Below are 21236 nucleotides of genomic sequence, written 5' to 3'. Positions count from 1 at the left end.
ACTGGAAATTGGTCGGCAAAAGTAAATGTAGTGACTTTAGCGGTTATTTTCAAATTTGACACGTTTTTTCTGTTTGGGATCCCCCATTGCTCCATGATGTTAACCTCTTCTTCAACCACTCAAGCTTTGATTGAGACATCTCAGAATAACCGCTTGTCCCCGTCCCTCCTCCTCCTCCAGTGGGACGCCTTCTCCATCCCGGAGCTCTGCAACTTCCTGCGCTTCCTGGAGAAGGAGGAGAAGGAGCAGGAGGATGCCATCAGGCGTCGCTATGACAACTACCGCCAAAAGCTCCAGGAGGCCCTGCATGCCCCCCCGGGGGCGCCGTAACTACGAGGAGAGGAATACAACAACGACAACGACTAAAAACTATAATATAAAACATGACTACTGAAGCCTAGCGGGCTGGCGGACTCTGATGGCGACGACGGGATTGGCTAGCGTGGACGGAAGCGTCCGTTCCCATTGGAGGACTAAGGATCCCACCCACCCCCCCCCCCCCCCCATGAACTGCTGGCGGAGGAGGTCATCCTACTGGAGGAGAGGAACGAAGCTGACGGAGGAGAGACGAATCACGCCTGGGGTGTATTGCTTTAAACACCGCCATCACCTCCCATCTCCACAGAGGAGATGGGTGAACTGGGGTCGGGGGCAGTGATGCCCTCTGCTGTGTGGCTGATGGTGGTGGTGGTGGTGGTTGTGGAGGAGGCTGCCAAGACATTGGTTCGGTGCAAACAGAGGAGGCCTTTCGTCCACACGCAACATACCAAAGAATCACGCTCGCTATTATCACTGTGCCATATTGGGTTATCTTCCCTGGACTCTCTCTCTCTCTCTCTCTGCGACGGCTCTATCCCACCCAACCCCAACTCTCTGCCGTCTCATCTGCAATCATTATGCAATCTTTCGTTGTGTGTTGTTGTGTTTTCTTAGGATTTTATTTCCTCCTTTGAACGGAGAGATCCTCAATCCTAGGATGTTTTACATGTTTTATTTTTCGGTTTTATTTAAGTGTCACATTTTTGTACATAGTCTTCTGTTAATTTATGTCTGCGGAGATCTGTTCTTTTTGTGTCGCAAAGAAAAGTCTTATTTTATTTTTTAGCTCAAAGGCGTAGCAACAATCTGAAACGTCTTGCTTGAGGCCGAGCGCACAGTGTCGCTAGACCGTCACACTCTGTGCCGTAGAGAGAGGGCGGAGCCAGAAGCTATCCTTCTTCACAATCGATTTGAAACGGGCAGTTTGCCGATGCTACTTTAAACTGGACAGGTGTTTGGCCGAATCGGCCCATGAGGAGGCAAAGGAGGAAAAGTTGGTCTTTGGCTTTGAATGTTGAGATAGGGTGGAGACGATGTGGTGTGATCAGAGCCCCGTGGAGTGGAATACTAAAGTCTGGAACAAAATAGAAAAACAGGGGCGTTGTCAGCAGCTTGTCAGCTGCAGGTGGTTTAGTGAGATGAGGAATGAGATTTAAGTCTCTGTGGAAAACATGTGTGCCCTAAAGGGTTGAGAAGGTTGTGCATCAGAGGCAGAACAGTTAAACCAAGCGGTCCTCAATGTGGTAGCAGCACGGTAGAGGGGCAGATGATGATATACTCAGAGTGCAAAGGTTAACGGTAGATGGAAATAGGGCCCCTCGTGTCAAAAACGTGTGCTTTTTGTTGTTGAGTCACAAGAAGGTATTGGATGTATGTTGGTATGGATTATGGTCTCCTCGTAACGTCAAGACCTTCACGTGACATTAGGTGAAGGAGAGGAGGGACAGACGAAAGAGAAGGTTCTTGTAGCAGGAAGTTGGTCATTTGACCGAAAGGAAGTAGGAGAGGAACTTTGGGAAATGGGTATGAGAAGGAAATGAGGAAAGACAGACAGAAGACTCGCGTTAAAGAGCAAATTATGCAAAAATTAGATGACGAGGAGTTTTGAAAGGGCTGAATCGAGAGATGTGATGAGAACTGGACAGTCGTTGAGAACTGGACCCTTTTGCTGATGTGCTTGGTTCGACTAAACCGAGAGTGACGGCCTGGGGCATGGGGTGGTGGAGTCCCCAACATCCCATGGATCAGCAGACTGCTTCAGCTGTGTGACCCCTCTTGGGGGGGGGGGGGGGGGGGGGGGGGGGGGCTTGTTAATGGTGCAGCAGGCATGTGTCCTGTGCTGACATCCACAACAAAACGTGGGAGAGATAAGGGAGTGTGGTTGAAGGGGGGCTAGATAACGTTGCACTGCAGGACTCAAAGGACACATTGTCCCTCACTCCCGGACATCCATCCATCCATCCATCCATCCATCGTAGCGCTCGTTTCCAAACGGCTTTTATCTTAACCACACAGCTCCAGGTGCTCTGTTCCCACAATGCACCGGGGCTCTGTGGTACAGCCAACGCCCGCGCTGACCACCCCGTTGCCCTCTAATGAGATCAGCGAATCAGCACATTGCACACGGGACGCATTGACGACCCGGCGTGGAACCAACTAGGTGTTGCTGTGAATGTTATCCGGCCGATGCAGAACCTTTGTGAAGCACAATGGTTGCGTGCAGTTTGCAACGGCAACCCCTTACCGGGTTGTATCGCATTTAAAGACTATTTTATCGTAGCGGGCGCGAGCTTGTTCCCTTGGCGTACCCTGTGTAGACGCTCACCCGGGGCATGGACCGGTTAGGGTCGGTGGCATGTGTGACTGAAGAGGCACGTGTTCAGTGGATATCTACTAACCAGGGGGTGGCACCATGTGAGACAACGGTTGACCTGCTTGACACTCTCTCACTTATCACTGTCAATCAGTCCCAAGAAAACGTATGCAAAGTTAGCCTCTGGCAATGACGCGTGAAGCAAAAGGTGTATGTGTAGAGGTCGCAAACTTAAATCGCTGACCTGTTTCACTCGATGACGCATCAGAAACGACTGTGCGGCGGTCTGGACGGTAGTAGACCAGCACCATCTGGTGGCCGAAGACCATAATATACTCTATTGAGTTCTGTGTCTAAACAAGCAAGTGAGAATATGCGACTAGGCCTATACTTATATTTGATGTTTTTGTTTTTTTTATTGTATACTGTAACCAAAGATATTTTTTATAAAAAGTGAATTTTATTAGGCGTTGCCTGGAGCAAATTTATTAGATGCTACGTCCTGTTTGTGACAGTGGAGTATAGTTGTAGTATTTTTATTTAAAGGGGTTTTTAACCCAAATTCGAACTTAAAATGTAATCTTTTCTAAACACTGGGTAATAGAATTTATGACGTTTGAAATGGATCTCTTTGTGGGGAATATTATAAGGACCTTTTAAAGCCATGTCTGTTGTTAGCCTGTATGTTCAACAAGGCTTCTCTGATCACAGGTGGACTCAAGGCCCTGGCTTACACACACACACACACACACACACACACACACACACACACACACACACACACACACACACACACACACACACACACACACACACACACACACACACACACACACACACACACACACACGGACCTTGTCTTAGACCAGTCCTAGTATAGACCTAAAGTATCTCTTGGGCACTTTAATCTTTATAATTCAGGGAATATGGATCTTAGATTTTTCTGTCTACTCTTTTTCTTTTCTATTTTTTATCCGATGGCTTCCCAGCGTTATATCGCGCTACAGCCCGGACGTCTGCAATCGTCTTTTGATGGATGCTATACCCGGTTGTATCTAGTTGGTGGTGTAATCAAGTTAATTTCAGCATGTCAGCTATACTCATACCACGTCAAGTGTAAACTTTGTGTGGATTTTCATTTTCTCATTATTTTTCCATTTTGTTCTTCCATTACTTCTAGTGTGAGTAGTTTTATTTTGTTTTTTAAATGTCACTAGATAAGCTTCGTCACATACTAGTGGTCGTTTTCCGTAGACTGTGAAACCGTCGCTCCTTTACTCTTCACTCGACGCCCGCAGGTGTTGCGATGGGGGATGACGTCACGGCCTCCGGCTCCTCCCCCTTGTATGCACAAGAGTAGACGCTAATTGCCTGCTCGTAAATTGGTAACCGTGGCAGCGCACGCGCTCAAAGTATACATGGGTGTATTTCCTTCTTCAGCGACAACGGGGGAACAAGAAAATGTACATACGTTCTTAATCAACATTTCTTAACTAAACTACATGAGACTTGAATTTGTTGTAGCACACCAACACTTGGATCGATGCAGTCCTGATTCTGCCTCCACTTGGAACCTTTGGCTTGCCTGTGCGTTGACACAATTAAAACATATTGGGCCAGTAGGGTTTGAGAAATAGTTGGTTTAAGCTTTGTTTTTCAGAGCATTCTTGTTAAAATGTTTTAAAACATGAATTTATGTTTTCCATATTTTAGATATAAAAAGGGACCGCTAACGTGTTTTGGTCCTGAGCCTGGTTTGCCTTAGATATGTACAATCTTATGTCTCTACTTTGCATGCAGTTATGTCAAATGCCAAAGATCTTGTACTTCTTTTGATAGTATTTTTAAAATGTTAACAATTGGATATATTCGGCCATAAAAAGTGTCTGAGGTGTTGTAACACCTGCATCACTCTAGCGAAGGATTCACAATCATAACAGTTGGAAATGCATTATATTCGATATATCAGGAGTTGAGACGCCACCATTGTAATGCGTGCGGATGGATATACTACGTTTTTGAGTGAAATGGCTCGGGTGTGCTAAAGCCCTCCTGCGTCGCTTAAAAGTCCTTGTCCGCTCACCACCCTAGTGCCTTTCTGTCAATCTACCCAAGTGGACCGATTAGCGACCGAATCTCGGAAGCTGAAGGGGGGTAACACCCACATACAAATGAGACTCGATGCTTTGACTTTCCTCCATTGGAATTCTCTTGATAGGAATATGGTAACTGATTTACTTTATTTTTTATGGTAATTATCTTTCTGTTTGAGTCATTACCAAATGTGACTTTTATTTTAAAAGGTCGTCTCCATCAAATAAAGTTGAAATTTAAATAAACCAAAGTCTGTCTAGTTTATTTTCTCGTTTTTTGTTATCAACACATTGCCAATGAGTGACATGACATCGTTATTGGTTAATGATACGTTTGACAGGAAAATAAAATCCTATTCTTGAAAGCATCAAATAAAGTTTAACTTATTTACATGATTGTCCCATTTAATCATTCCTCCTTTTTAATAAAATGCTAATCCACAGCTTTGAAATAATTTGCCTCAATAGCAACCCATTTTAAAACATGGCTGTATACCATGTTTGTATAGATTTAAACCTACACAATTACCCTTTACCTTACACTGACTCATAGAGGGGTTAAGCAGGGAAAATAATAATAAATAAACGCGAAATAACCGCTAGGGGGTGCTGCAGCCCCGTCGTCCCCGCGGCAATGCTTGGATGAGTTTAACTTTTATATTATTTCTGATGGGATATTGCTGTAGTTACTTAGGCTACAGTTGTATTCATTCCTGGATCCCTGTTCCTACCAACTGAGGTTCCCCTCTTTAAGTGCCACTCAACCGTAACGCCCCCTTCTCCCCCCTCCGCCTCCCCCTCTCGTCCTCATTTTGACCCCCATTACATATCAACAAACCGTGATCACAGCCGCTACAAGCCGCGCACACCTTCTGGAGACCCCGATCTGTGCAGACTGCAGACAACTCACAGACATACCCACACACCAAAATCACGCCTGACTTGCAGGACACTCTTGCTCACTTCATGCACGTCGAGACGCGTCCAACGAAGACAAAAAAGACAACAGAGGACTCGGAGTATCGGCCGAACCGCTCTTTCATAACTTCCTCTGTTGGGGCTTTCATCAAGAGAGCCATTCCGTGATGTAAGTGAAGCATGGCAAGCGATGCTTTTAGAGTTGAGACCAATGCTGAGTAGGCTTCACTGTAGGGAATGAATTGCAGTTTAATTCAAGATCCATGTCACATGTTTAACAATTTATATAACAATGGGAAATTATGTTTAAGTTAGATGGGCTACGTTTTGACTGTATCGGAAACCTGCAATACTTTCAATATCCAAGCGACTGACGTCTAAAGAACCTGTATTGCAGAAGTTTGACCGTGTTCAGCAAAACCAATGTCATTTTAATCTAGAATCGTTTTGTCATGTTTGCATACATTCTGAGCAGCTCAACATTTGACTAATTATTCCTACTGGGCAACCAGTAGGAATAATTCCTAAATGATGATTATATTATTGGATCATTGTATGTGGTATTTCAGTTCCTATTTTGCATACAAAGTGTTTACTGTTATAGCTGCAAATACCTCTGTGGGGGACCCATAGGGTGTGTTAATTTGACCATGACGAGAATTAGACTGGAACAGTCCATGTCTTTGAGTGCATGGGGGGGGGGGGGGGGGGGGGGGGGGGTTGTTAAGATATAGGATTATTAAGTTTGCTTGAGTATTAATATGTAGAGAGAGAGAGAGAGAGAGAGAGAGAGAGAGAGAGAGAGAGAGAGAGAGAGAGAGAGAGAGAGAGAGAGAGAGAGAGAGAGAGAGTAACTAAGTAACTAGGCAATGTTGCGTACGTCATCTCTTCTGTATGATCGCAGATGTATGCCAAAGTTCACAAGGTCAGGCCTTGCAGCTGCCCGACAGTTAAATTACAATAAATCTGTGTTTCAAAACACTGTAGTCCTCAGCGTCGCCTTCCGCCACCTAAACACAGGAATAGGGCTAAACTAGGATTAGCATCAGGGCCTGTGAATATGAAAAACAATGTCGTAGTGTGCATAAAATATATTTACCATGTGTTGTTCAACCATGACGTATCATCTCAATAAAATACTGGCAACAACAGATTCAGCAAAATTATAACTTATCTAAATTCATAAACCGGAATCAACCCGCATCAATGGAGACCAAACCAGTGAAGCAGGTTCTTTATTGTCCGTGCCGGTGCTTCAATAGAACGAATACAATGAATGAATGAATGGCGGAAAATATGAATCCATTGGCCCCTCCAGCTGTGTTTACCACACAACACGTCTCCTCCCCTTCCCCTTATCCTCTCCTCTGCAGGTTGGGCAAGGCTGCGTGCCTGGTGGCTCTCTGCGCCTTGGGGGTAGCGGTCTATCTCCTGCCGTCCCCGATCGACCCCAAACCCCACGTGTGAGTACCGCCCCCCCCCCCCGGGCCACGGGGTCATGCACACCGGGGGCCCGCGGTTCTTATGCATTCGTCGGCATAAAGGAAAGCATTGAGAAATGCCCGTCGTCATCATAATCATGTGGTTACGATGTTTTTGTTCTGCTTTTGCCCTCAGATTGAAGGGCCCCCCTCCGGCCCTTGAGGGGCCCCTGGCTGTTAACACCCGCCTTCAGAAGGGCCGCAGAGTTTTTACCGGGAAACTACATGGACCAGAATCCTTCACTGCCGATCAGGATGGTGAGAGAGAGAGAGAGAGAGAGAGAGAGAGAGAGAGAGAGAGAGAGAGAGAGAGAGAGAGAGAGAGAGAGAGAGAGAGAGAGAGAGAGAGAGAGAGAGAGAGAGAGAGAGAGAGAGAGAGAGAGAGAGAGAGAGAGAGAGAGAGAGAGAGAGAGAGAGAGAGGTCCATGTTTGTCCCTTTTCGTCCCGTTCGTCCCTTTTAAGGTCAAAGTCTGGTCCCATTAAAGTGTACAGATGAACCTTCCAGACAGATAAGATACCGTATCGAGGAATAGGAGGAAGGGGGGAAAAAAAATCAATATTGTGCAATATGTAATGGAAGAGCGGGGATGGATCGAACCAATGGGAGGGGAAAGGGGGGTCATTGCGGCATCCATCACGGATGGAACATCCTGGTGAATAAAGTGGTCTACCCATGATGAGCTTTTGGCGCCCGCGTTGGCGATGTCAAGTATTATTGAGCAGTATTGAAGCTCACCCTAGCATCGATGCTACGCTGGGCTCAGCTCACCACTCTGATTTTCCGGTGGACGCCGACCGAGAATGTAAACCAATGAACACGTTTATGGAGATAAGTGCACTAAACTCCCGTCTACGTCTGGCTATATTCCTAATATCGGACCTCGTGCCCAACCCTTTGCTCTCCAACATCATGTGTGGATCGCTTCAGCGGGATTAGAAGGTCTCCCATTGGGCCTTAAATAAGTTCCCAGCTTCGTTCAGAGACTCAAGAATCCTAAAGAAGTTCGTAGACCCAAGGGGCCGCTTCACATCTGAGTAATGTACAGCCATAATTCTGATGAGTGTGGGGCAAATTGAATGCTTCGCTCGCAGAAGATTTGTCTCCTAATTTAATGTATTTCCAATCCCTTTTCTATTCCACTCTCAAAGTTTGAAGTTGGTGCATGCCGCATTATAGAGAGGAAATCCCAAGTCCTTGTGGTGGTATGAATGTTAATCTGAGCATTTCAAATCCTTTCTAATTCCATAGGAGGTAATAACATGTTATAGCATGAAATGCTGAATGGCGTCCCAGAGCCTGGTCAACCCAAAATCATTAGATCAGCTGCTTGTTGGTCGATCCCTCTCTCTGCGTGTCAGACTGTCCTTTATTATTGGGTATTCTTTCAGCAAAATCCTTATCTTGGGTGAAAGTCTGCTTCTGAGTAGCTCTACAGGTCTGTCCCTAACTGGTCTCTCTCCGTCTCTCTGTCTTCTTGTCCTTCTTTTTGTCTATCATGTCCGTCTGCATTCCTGTCTGTCTTTCCGTTTAATGTCTGTCCCTCGGGTGGCCTGTCTGTCTGCCTGTCAGGTAACGTGTACACTGGTACAGTCGATGGGAAGCTGTGGAGGATCGGGCCAGACGACACACTGACCCTGATCACCCAGATGGGCCGGGACATCCCAGAATGTGGTGAGAACGACGTGGGCAACACCTGATCAGGGCTGTGTGTTTGTGTGTGTGTGGGGGTGTGTGTCTGTCTGTGTCTGTCTGTCTGTCTGTCTGTCGGTCTGTCTGTCTCCCCTCACTCACTCCCCTCCTCACTGTTTGTGTGTGTGTGTGTGTGTGTGTGTGTGTGTGTGTGTGTGTGTGTGTGTGTGTGTGTGTGTGTGTGTGTGTGTGTGTGTGTGTGTGTGTGTGTGTGTGTGTGTGTGTGTGTGTGTGTCACTCACTCCCTCACTCACTGTGTGTGTGTGTGTGTCACTCACTCACTCCCCCCCCCCCCCCCCCCCTCCCTCCCTCCCCCCTCCCTCCCTCCCTCCCCCCTGGCAGGCAGTAGTCCAGACTATGAGCCGGTGTGCGGTCGTCCCCACGGCGTCCGACTGGACCGGCGCGGTCAGCTGATCGTGGCGGACTCGTACCTGGGACTGCACAGCGTGGACCCCCAGACCGGACAGAAGACCCTCCTCCTGGCCAACTCTGAAGGTGTGTGTGTGTGTGTGTGTGTGTGTGTGTGTGTGTGTGTGTGTGTGTGTGTGTGTGTGTGTGTGTGTGTGTGTGTGTGTGTGTGTGTGTGTGTGTGTGTGTGTGTGTGTGTGGGTGTGAAGAGGAGTTGAGATCTATTGAAACATAGTGTTATTGCGACACAATAATTGTGTGTGTTTGTGTGTGTGTGCGTGTGTGTGTGTGTCTCTCTGTGGCCTTCAGGAGCTGACGGCCGGCCCTTCGCCTTCCTCAACGGTCTGGAGATCTCACCCCAGACCGGCCTCGTCTACTTCACCGACTCCTCCAGTCGCTGGGGGCGTCGCCACGTCAAACTTGAGGTACACACACGCGCGCACGCACGCACACACACACACACACACACACATATACATACCTACCTACCTACCTACCTACCTACCTACCTACCTACCTACCTACCTACCTACCTACCTACCTACCTACCTACCTACCTACCTACCTACCTACCTACCTACCTACCTACCTACCTACCTACCTACCTACCTACCTACCTACATACATACATACATACATACATACTCGCACTCAAGCACACGCTCTCTCACACTCACAAACACACACACACCATGAACCTTGGGTAATGTGACAGTATGTAAACAACTTGTCCTTTAAACATTCTCCTGTTGTTTCTGAAGTGTTTCTTTGTGGTTGGGGGAATGGAGCAATGGTCTCCTAATGGTCTCCTATCCATTTATATCCGTGTGTGTTGTGTTCGTTGTCCTGGCACCCGGACATTCCCATTCAAATGGAAAGGGACCTTCCACCGATTTGTATATTTTAGTCTCAAATGCAAAATAGAACGCTTTGAAATCTGTTGGATCAAATCACAAACTCTTCTCCGTGAATGGTGGCTCCAATAAAGCAGGCGGAAAGAAGAGATCAGAAGGAAATGAGAAAGAACGGGGGGGAAAAGAGATAATGATTTGAATGACCAGCTTCAGTTCACCACAAGGTTGTCCCTTTGTTGAGGCCAATCTCACAGACAGAGACGGATTCACCACGAGGAAGGAAGTGTTCTCTCTGCAGGGAGTGGGAGGAGGACTGTACAGGGGGAGGCTTTTATTCTTGTTGCCGGGCAACTTCGTGCCTCACAAATCACTGGGAAGACAAGTTTTTACTGGGGAGAGAAACCATTTATGGGCCATTCTGTACAGACTAGGCTGTAGAAATGTGGCTAGCACATACGTTGGAGGGAGGGAGGGAGGGAGGTAGGGAGGGTGGAGGGTGGATGGATGAGTTGCTGGGTGAACTTGAAAACTGGGGGAGTGGCCAGCTGCCAAAATGATACAAAAAATGAATAGATACATTAGCTATAACTAGCTAATTTAGAGGTAGATTCCTTCCTCTCCAATTGTAAGGTGTTAGTATTTGTACCGTCAGTGTAGCCTAGCAGTCTGACACTGCGGTCATGTCAGTACCCTGACTTCATTATTGTGTGCTTCCTGTAGTTTTTGCATTCTTGCAATACATGTCCCCCTGCCTCCCCTCACACCTGCCATGGGCAATCCACAACTCTGCTCCATTCATGATCACGCTCCATTCGACCAACGATTGAACACCATTGTTTATGGAGGAAAATCAATGTTGGAAGGCATACATATAAATTACTTTAGCCTTAAAATAATGGTCGGAAAAAAATGGTCACCCAAAGCACAAATGTATCAATTTATTTTGAGCGATCCTATTGGTTCACCAATGATTTGACTCCGTAAACAAAGGTGTTGCGGCAGCGTTAACGCGGGGCTATGTTGGTGCAGGTGATCGAGTTGAACGCCCTGGGTCGCCTGCTGACCTACGACCCTGAGAGTGGGCGGGTGGCGGTGCTGCTGGACTCTCTGTACATGCCCAACGGGCTGGCCCTGTCCCCGGACGAGGACTTCCTGCTGCTGGCCGAGACCAGCATCGGACGCATACTCAGGTACAAACACACACACACACACACACATGCATGGAGGCACATGCACACATTGATACCCAACCCACGCACACATGCACTCATGCACACACACATGTACACGCACACATTGATACCCATGCTAAGCACACATGCACAAACACACACACACATACTCGCTTGCATTGACGCAGACACACACACAAAGCATAAAAATTAGGGGTGTAACGATTCACCGATACGAATTGTTTACCGGTTGGATTAATAAAGATGCGACTACATGGATACGTGGGCCCCTGAATCGGACCTAGAATCGGTCGATGCGCCGATTTAATCATTTCATTGAGGCTTAAAGGTCGTATCAGCAATGTTGGGTGATGTCAATTCTAAAAAAAATTTTTTTTAGAGCGATCTCATTGGTAGAAAATCTCAATTTATTTCGAGTTATCTCATTGGTCGAAAATTTCAAGTTATTTTGAGCAATGTCATTGGTTGAAATATTTGTCAATATTAAAATGTATCGTCCCTGAATCGTACCACATGCGGAGAGATGCACACCCATAATAAAAATGCAAAAATAAATAATAAATAAATAAAAACATCCTCATAAGAGGATCATAAGTCATAAAACTACTTAATGTCTTGAAGGTTCTGGCTGAAGGGGCCCAAGGCAGGTACCAAGGAGGTGGTCCTCGACAACATGATCGGTTACCCCGACAACATACGTCTCAGTGCGAGCGGCGACGCCTTCCTGGTCGGCATCACCACGCCCCGCTTCCGGAAGCTCCTCCCCCCGTTCCTGGACGTGATCGCGCCGTACCCGGCGTTGAAGCGCTTCCTCGCTAAGGTGGGTGACTCCGACCTCTTCCCCATCACCGTGGTGACTAGTATCATAGGACACGCAACCGCGGTCAGTGCATAGCGCCATATGGGAGATTTTAGTCTAATGTAACCAGACTCACTGATGAACCTTCTACAGAGGATACAGGTCTCCTTGCTTTCATGGGGTTAGCATATGTATAGATAGCACAATATTAGACACTTTGAAAGGCCAAGATCATCAAATTTGTGGTTCAGCCAAAGATCAACACCAACCGGGATTAAAAAGTATCTTTGGTTTACGTTAAATAAACACACTTTATAGATTTGAGTGCACTTCTCCATATTGGATTGTATTTGTAATATTTTAATGCAAATTTTTGTGATTGGTTGAAATTAACTGAAATCTGCCCGGCGTTGGCACATGATTGGTCAACCATAGGTTTGGGGGTGTGGTCATAATTTGGGTCAAGAGTACAGCGGGTTATTTTTTAAATTGTTAAGAGGTGTAGGGGAGCCTTTACACACACACACACACACTCACACACACACACACACACACTCACACACACACACACACACACACACACACTCACGCACATACACACTCACTCTCACAAACACACAGACACAGACACAGACACAGAAAGAAGAAAGTTGGCCTTCCCTCCCCCCTTCCAGCCTCGCATCAGACCTCCTGTCTCCCCCCCCCCCCCCCCCCCCACCAGATGGTGCCTCTGGGCTGGTACAACGTCCTGCTGCCCCGCCACGCCATGGTCCTGGAGCTGGCCCTGGACGGCCGTCTGCAGGGCTCGCACCACGACCCCGACGGCACGGTGACGCGGGCCGTCAGCGACGTCTTCCAGAACCCCCGCGGAGGACGGACCTACCTGGGCAGCACCGACCAGCCCTACCTGGTGGTGTTGGACGGCTGGCAGAGCTGAGAGAGAGAGAGACCCCCACCGCGGAGGACGGGGAGGGAGGACCTACCAACGTAAAGGAACCATATCCTGGGATGAGTTAGAGCGGGCGTAGGACGATTGGGCTGGGATGGACCCATCCGGTTATTAATGGTGACTTGTGTTTAAACAGTCTTTTGTTGAGAAAAGTTTCACGTTATCCTGAGACATTTGAGCCTCAAATTGCATGGTACCTCAGCAGCAGTGAATATACAATAGAAGGATTGTGTTTTAAAAAGGAATTATCTATTTTGAACTGTCCATTCACTTGAACAAAGAGACCTGTGAAGAATGACATTAGTAAGAGAGCAATGTACTATATAATATAGTATAATACAATATACTATGTAACACAGGTCTGAATTACATTTGTTTTTTTAATCGTTGACACTGGACTGCTTTCTCCAAGCTCATAACGCAGAAGCTTTGTAAATATCATTTGAATGTTTACCACTAACAAGTCAGTTTAAAACCTGCATGGTGTGCCGGAATTGTAATCCAGTTTTGTTTTTTTTGCAACATCAGAAACCTTTAAACCCTCCATTCTGATTAACAGCAAAATTATTTCTAATTTACATTTGACCCCTTTTCATGTAAACTATTTATTAACAGGAAATAGATATTTTCTACTAAAGTATTTGCTGGTTTGTTCAGGCATGATTTACTACAATAGAATGACATCATGTATGTGCCTATGGCTGTATTTCACAAAACGTCATGCTACTAAAAATATATTTAATATGTGCTTGTGGCATCACAATTTGGCATCTTTGTAACGGAAATAATGTTAATTTGAATAAACAAAGTTATGACCAAGGAATGATTTCAGCCGGCACCAGAATCACAATAAAAAAGTTTAATCATCACCAATATACAAAGTATTTTAAGATCTGTACACAGATCTTGAAAATAATTCCCCACAATACTCCTGAAACCCAACCACCATGTTTGTTTTTGACGGTAAAATAGGCCTTCCCTGGTCGTAAAAGAATAGCGCTGTGTAGCTGTTATACAAAAAGTTGACGTAAAAAAATTTCCACACGTTTTAAAAACCATTGATAAAGTGTGATGGATATGACAAATAAAATCTCTTATCACGCATCAACAAATGTGACTTTTGACCGACTTGGGTCGCCAGAAAAATAATTTCCTCTGTGGACAGCATCTGCAGAAATTATTCATGACTTCAAACTAGTTTTCTTTGCGCCGCCCGGACATCCAAAAATACAGAGCCACTCCAGAAAACTACAGAGGTGCGTGTGTGTCTGTAGGTAGGTGTGTGTGTTGGGGTGCGCGTGTAGGCAGGTGTGTGTATGTGTGTGTGTAGGGGTGTGTGTTTGTGTTCAGTCCTCCAAGGCGAAGTCGAAGGGCTTGAAGGCGTCCCTCAGCGTGGCACTGCACTGCTCCTCCTCCTCCCTCGTCTGCTTGCACTCTTTCCAGTCGGCCCGCGCCGGGATGTTGAGCAGGGCCTCGCTGGCCAGCACCTCCCTGTGACACACACACACACACACACACACACACACACACACACACACACACACACACACACACACACACACACACACACACACACACACACACACACACACACACACACACACACACACTTTAGAGGCCCCTCTGACAAGTGACACTTTGAAACGACGGTCTCATATTGGAAAGTGAGATGGTAACATATAAAAATGGGGAAAACTAAAAAGATAAAAAAGCATTGCAATGGATGATTGGATGAACTGTCACGGTTAACTTGCACGCTTGTGTACTTCTTTAAAATCAGAATCATACATTTAAGGTGTTATACAGCACCAAGTCATTTATTTTATTTTATTTAAAACTTCTATCCTAGTAAGCTGGCTATTGGCGGCCAAGTTCAAGGCCCCCTCGTTTAAAAATCCTCTCTATCTTACCTGCCAAACTGAAGAGGGAAGTGCTTCTGGATACGGTAGTAGAGCTTCTCTCCCGTGTCCAGCTCCACGTAGAAGTACGGTGTCCCCGGTGGGGCAATCTGAGACAAACAAAACATGTGGAAAAATTTACGTTTTATAAAAGGGGGAGGGAAATGTCGAAGTCAAAGTAAAAAAAAAGTCTGTCAGCTTTTGTCAATTCCCAAAATATGTGCAAGACAAATTGAGAAATCGAAATTGCGGTTGTCTCTCGGTTGTCTCTCTATAGTGCAATAAGTACAAAAGGATAAATTAGGTAAAATTCATAAAATAACTAATTAACTAATTAATAACTTACTAAAAGGCCAGTCACAACCGTTGATCTAATATGGGGTGTTTTAAGTACGATAACTTAACCGGAGCGCCCTATGGGATCGCCATTTTCTTTAGGCCTTTTTGATTGACAACCAAAATGGAGGCCACTGACATCACACATCACATTGCTCTGATTGGTTGTTTGTCTAACCAATTGCGTCCAACGCCCTTTAGTCCAGAGGCCTTTTTTGTTCGAAAATTAAACAGAAGTTCCAGAAAAATACCCGTTTGCGAATGGGTCTGGCGAAGGCAGCCTCGGGTCAGGGTCGTACCTGCTTGAGGTCCGTGTGTTCGGGGATCTCCATCAGCTCCATCTGCTGCTCCCCGGCCTGGACCATGAAGGCCTCCTTGATGTCCTCAGTGGCACACTTATCCAGAGGCACCGGCACAACCTGCAGAGCCATGGACACCCGGTTGGACTGGAGGACTTGCCACCATACATACTCTTATAGCTCCCAGCTGTTAAGGAAAAATACTTTTTGGCATTTGTTTATATGCTTTATGCTTATTTATTGAGACTAAAGGCTTTCAGGAGATTATATCTATCTATATATTTTTTTTTTTATCACATTTTAATTCATTATTAATTAATTATTATTATTATTATCATTATTAATAGCTTATACTTAGTTTGATCTCGATTTGTTTTGTGTGTGCATAATTGTATACGTCTGTGTGTCGTTATACTTGCAAATTAATAAGTATATTTCTTCCAAAAATTACTATTAACATTTTAATTTTAATAGTAGACGCTGCTCAGTTGCTCATCATATTTGTTGTGTCTTGCATGCAGTAGCACCAACACCCCACTACTAAGTCCTCTCCCATGATCAACGCCCATCCCTTTGGTTCCAGCCCCTCCCCCCGGCTGCCTGCCTGTAGCTGGAGGTGCTGGCTGCGGTAGTTCCTCTCGAAGGAGATGCAGCGCTCGCCCCGGCTCTTGTAGAACTTGTGCAGGGCGGCCTTGTACTTGTCCATCTCCTCCACCACCTCGGAGGCCAGCTCCACCACCGACTGGTAGTGGCCGATGGGCAGCACCAACACGTGGAAGGGGGTCAGGCCGCCCTTGGCCAGCGCCAGGTAACACTGGGGGGGGCGGGGAGCAGAATACGGGAGGGGGAATTTTAGATTTCTAAAATATATCAGTTATTAATAATTTAAATGACCATCGACCGGCATTGATAACATACGTCAACCGGGTCATTTTAAGCTACGAGCTTGTTGAAAAGTCACACACATCGACATAATATGGTTAAAATAAGCTACTTCAATTTAAAATAATGAGCGGCTGAAGATCAGTAGATAATACAACAGGTCGGCCATGGTGCTTTGCTGGTTGTTTAGTCAGAGGGAGAGGAACCACCACTCACGTGCGTGCCGATGCTGATGACCAGGTGCTTCTCCACCTGAGGACTGGCCAGACAGAACCAGCACGGACCGGTGGGCTGGGCTGGAGAGAGAGGAGAGACTCAACATACTGGGACCGGCTGGGTGACTGGGAGAGGGACTGGGAGAGGGACTGGGAGAGGGACTGGGAGAGGGACTGGGAGAGGGACTGGGAGAGGGGCTGGGAGAGGGACTGGGAGAGGGACTGGGAGAGGGACTGGGAGAGGGACTGGGCCAGACAGCAGTTTCAACACTGGATAGAGCGTGAAGTTTCTGATAGAGGTGACGTCAAACCATCCGTGTGGTGTCTTTAATAGCTGTGCATTTTGTAATAAAACTACCTGAATAACCTTCCTGATTACATATCGCAGTTAGAATCGTGACTTTTAGGGAGGCTCAAGAGTTTTGAGCTTCTAGGGGCTAAACTCCCTTTTCAGAAAAGCATTTATGCAACTGTTAATATCTCATCAAACCATTCAAAAAACTCAAAAAAATTGAATTCCCTAGAGAGACCCCACGGGAGACTATTACTTCCATATCATAGCAACGGAGAGACGTGGGCGTGGCCGGACTCACGTGGTCTGCGGGGCTGCCTGGGCTGCCCGTCCGCGTCGCCCGCCCCCCCCTGGCCCCGCCTCTCCCCGTCCCAGGGGGGGCGGTCCCCCTCGTCGGAGGGCCGCTTCCTGCCCTGGCCCCGCCCCCCGCCCCGCCCCCCGCCACGCCCCCCTCTGCTCAGGTCGAAGAAGAACTGGGCGGCTGGCTCCTTGAGGGGAAACATTAGACCTTCTGTTACCAGGACGACATGGGAGGGTAACAGAGTCACACCGGAGGGGCGGTGCTAAACACGTGTCTGATTGGCTCTCTATATATTCATGGGAGCCAATCAGAAACAGCAACGCAGCAACCTCCCTTTCGACAGAGATGGGGACGTCGATTGATGTTTTCAAGAAGTGATTTTTATGCATTAGAAAAAAATACATTGGTAACTAATTAAAAACAATAATAATCATGAGCACTCAGAAACACGACTCAACCCTAATTTGTTTGTCTGCAACAAAGAAACTTTATCTTTAACTTTATCTACACCTCAACTTCACAATGCGAAATCCTGAAATGAAAAGCCAAGCACTTATCCGATTTATATGTACACACACACACACACACACACACACGCACACGTACGTGCACACACACACACACCTCTTCCTCAGCGGGGTCGAGGCCCGTCTTGCCGCGCTGCAGCTTCTCCTTCCCGCTGCGCCGGTAGGGGTTCTCCGTCACGTCCTGCGGCTGCTTGACCAGCTCCGACGGCTCCATGCTCTTCATGGGGACGATGTTGAAGGCGTACAGGTACTGGAGGCACCAGGGAGAGACGCAAAGTTGATGCATAGAGAGGTCTATATCGTCAAAGAGCACCACCAGCAATTACATATCTTTATTTTAAATAAACGTTTTTGGTACTAGTCCCTGTTACAAAAGACACATTGTTCTCGACTGTATGTTATATGTATTTGTTTTTTATTTGTTTATTTTACGATGTGTATTGGATGCGTTGACTAGTGTTTGCAAACCAAATTGGGGGACAATGAAGACTATCCTATTCTACTTTTCAAAAATCCCCTTCCTTTCCAAGGAACCCAGATGTGACAAAGAAATAGTGTGGTTGTGATTTGGTTGAAGGAGACTCCTTTGAAGGAGACTTCCTGGAGGTGTCCTCCTCTCACCTTCTTCTTGGCGGGGTTGCTGACGGACGCCAGGGCGATGAAGCGGCTCACATGCTGCGCATTCTCCTGCAGGACCATGTGGTTCCTGAGAACGAACACGCACACGCACACACACACACACACACACACACACACACACACACACACACATAACTTGTTGAGGACATACCAGAGAACCTGTCATCCCTGGAGAGAGAGAGAGAGAGGGCTTGGGAAGTCTTTCATAGTGAGACCTGCCTACCTGTAGGGAAGTCTTTCATAGTGAGCGCCCTCTACTGCCGCAAAATGGTAGCGCGGCTTCAGCTTGTCAGCCAGGTTGGCGACAGACGCCGTGCCGCAGCACTTGGTGTTCACTTCCTGGTGAACCAAATTAAAATGCATTACAGTCAATAGGAGATAGTACGCAGTAGAGTGGTTGGGACGATTCCTCATCACAACAACAACCAACTAAAACACACATTTTCTAAATGATGCAGTTGATATTAATGAACACCTTTAAATCGACAATATGCGAGGTTTGTGAATGTAGTTAGCTCTGCCAAAGTGAGAGCAAAAGTAAAGTAGACAAGATTATCCTCCGGCCAGGAGTCAAACTTAAAGAATACATATATCAGGTATTTGGTGAAATTGTATTAATAGGATTGTAGCCCTCAGCATGGATTACAGATGTATCTACATCAATCTACTAGAAATATGTAATCGCAAATCTTGCGCACACTGTCAATTGAATAGTGACTGACAGCCAGAGAATGCATTGTCGGGCTCAAATGAATAAAAATAAGAACTACAAGCAGAAGGCCTCACCGGGTTGTTTCCGAACTGCCACACCCCGCGGGGCCACTGCGACGTCAGCAGTATGTCCACGCCCCGGAACTTGGAGTTGTTGACCAGCGGGGCCACCAGGGCCAGCAGGTCTTTGGGCGTGAAGCAGTGGGCAGGGGCCGGCTCCTGCAGGGCCTCGCGCCCGCTGACGTAGGCGATCTGGAGGCCGGACGCCCCCGTGAACACGCCGCGGCGCCCTGAGGGGGATGGCGTGCACACGCATACACCATCATCATCATCATCGTCGTCATCGTTGACAGACGAAATGGTTACTCACAAAATATTTTGTTCTGTTCAAGGAAAAAACTTTCAATGGGATATTTGCTTCATGTTCAGCTTAACCGACCAGACGGATATGGCTGTGCCGAATTGAAGTGGTTGATATGAATCAATCTGAAGTAATCTTGCACATCTTAAATTGTTTTTATATATTTGTAAAAAAAATAACATACATATTTATGTAAATGTATCCATTGAGCCTTAAATATCACACTAGCATCTCCAATTAATTCTTATTTGTTCTGAGATATAACAACAAAGTGAGAAAGCATTAGACCCAGGAGTAACGCTGCCGCTCCCCGTCACCTCTCACCCAGGTAGGTGATGTTTTCAGCCAGCTCGCAGCCATCTGCGCTGGGGAAGTACTTCACCGTCGCCTGGCTGGCTGCTCCCAGGACGCATGTGTGAATGGGAGCTGAAGAAGATCACAATAAAAAACAAAGGAAACATGGTGCATTCATTTAGGACATTTGAAAAGGGGCAAATTATTTTGTAAGTAGCTTCAAGTTATCTTGTGATAAGAAAAAGTCTGGACACAATTGACACAATATTCACTTTGTCTTTTAGTAAGAAGTCTATGCATAGTATTCTAATTGCACACCTTTCTTGGCTCCGGTTTTGTATTCTTGCCACTCTGCCTCTGACTCCTCGGTCTTTCCAAAGAAATCTCCCACACACAGCAGCAGCTGCAAACCCACGGCACAATCTTGAGCTCAGTCCCTCGCCCAACCACCTCACACACAAGCCAGAATGATTTCCTACAGGTTCATTCTTTATGCTGGGGACCCTAGAATAACGAGGGGCCCCACTGCTTTTGGCCAGAATTAAATCATCCTAATTTAGTTGTGGAAGCATTTTGGATTGGTTTGTCTCAGGGTTGTTTCCTGTGTCCTGTGTAATCCTGAATTTAGCTGAATCGGGTTTCATCTATTTCATGATCTCGGATGTATTATGTACATCATGTACTAGATCAACTCGTGTTTGTGACATTTCTCTGACCAAGGGACGTTTGAGGCGCAATAACAATGTGTAACGGTAAAATACATGTTACTAGGTCCATTACAAGTCAGACTGTCTTACATCAAACTGTCCACTCTTCTTTTGGATTGTCCGTACTCGGTTGAACAAATCGTTAAATTTGCCTTGGACATCCCCACACGTCAGGCTGAAGGCAGAAACACAGAAAACCCGGTTTGCACACATGTCCATGATGGAGATTCGGTTCCTTTTAAAATAATAATGGACGTTTAATTTACAAATGTACGATATAGGTCAAAATAATGACCTATATCGTGGAAATCTTAATGTAGCCGCCAATAGAGCATTATGAAGATTTCCACAATCATTTCTTGTCGAGACTTTGGGTGAACAATTGAAGACAATAAACACAGAACCGAGAGAGATTGTTGCCCATATGTGCAAATGCATTTAAATATATAAATGTATTGTGGACAATACTTACACTCTTAAAGTTTGATCTCCCATGTTGCAAAATTAGTACAGTTTTTGGAAATTCGCAGCCAGTACGGCAGTCATACTCGTCCCCTATATTACATGTGGAACTATTTTCACAGTTTTGATATATACGCCACAACAAACTAACCATTGTGATAAATATCAGCAACATGTTATTATGAAAAACGGACCCTTCTTGACTCAGTGGATTTATTATCTCGATGGTTTAAGTTGACAAAATGACCAACAGAAAAAACATTGAATGAGGTTTCTACCCGGGCACCTTTAAGCG

At 46.2% G+C, this 21236-nt stretch overlaps 3 protein-coding genes across 3 annotated transcripts in view; 2 read left to right on the top strand and 1 right to left on the bottom strand.

Moving 5' to 3' along the window:
* The window catches only part of rassf3 (Ras association domain family member 3), a 57057-nt gene extending 54940 nt beyond the window's left edge, over positions 1-2117 (top strand). The window contains exon 7 of the mRNA XM_056589221.1: positions 181-2117. Within this exon, the coding sequence (XP_056445196.1) occupies positions 181-330 (150 nt within the window). The 3' untranslated portion in view covers positions 331-2117. The remainder of the gene's footprint in view (positions 1-180) is intronic.
* zgc:194209 (uncharacterized protein LOC570908 homolog) lies at positions 2114-14127 on the top strand. Its single transcript, XM_056589222.1, has 9 exons — positions 2114-5812; positions 7017-7106; positions 7261-7382; positions 8695-8796; positions 9157-9309; positions 9532-9647; positions 11106-11266; positions 11891-12089; positions 12790-14127. Coding segments are annotated over exons 1-9 (1161 nt in total). The 5' UTR covers positions 2114-5810; the 3' UTR covers positions 13006-14127.
* On the bottom strand, positions 13852-21180 carry cwf19l1 (CWF19 like cell cycle control factor 1). Its single transcript, XM_056589220.1, has 14 exons — positions 20952-21180; positions 20570-20654; positions 20091-20175; positions 19803-19904; positions 19193-19407; positions 18630-18745; positions 18389-18473; positions 17865-18017; positions 17241-17427; positions 16649-16728; positions 16155-16364; positions 15551-15670; positions 14928-15025; positions 13852-14508 (listed from the first exon to the last, which is right to left on the bottom strand). The coding sequence occupies exons 1-14, from the start codon at positions 20972-20974 to the stop codon at positions 14364-14366; spliced, it is 1704 nt and encodes a 567-aa protein (XP_056445195.1). The 5' UTR covers positions 20975-21180; the 3' UTR covers positions 13852-14363.
* Between the last annotated feature and the right edge of the window lie 56 nt (positions 21181-21236).

Source organism: Gadus chalcogrammus, chromosome 4 (genome assembly GCF_026213295.1).
Source record: "Gadus chalcogrammus isolate NIFS_2021 chromosome 4, NIFS_Gcha_1.0, whole genome shotgun sequence".
NCBI lineage: Eukaryota > Metazoa > Chordata > Actinopteri > Gadiformes > Gadidae > Gadus > Gadus chalcogrammus.
This window is presented reverse-complemented; position numbering and strand designations above follow the sequence as displayed.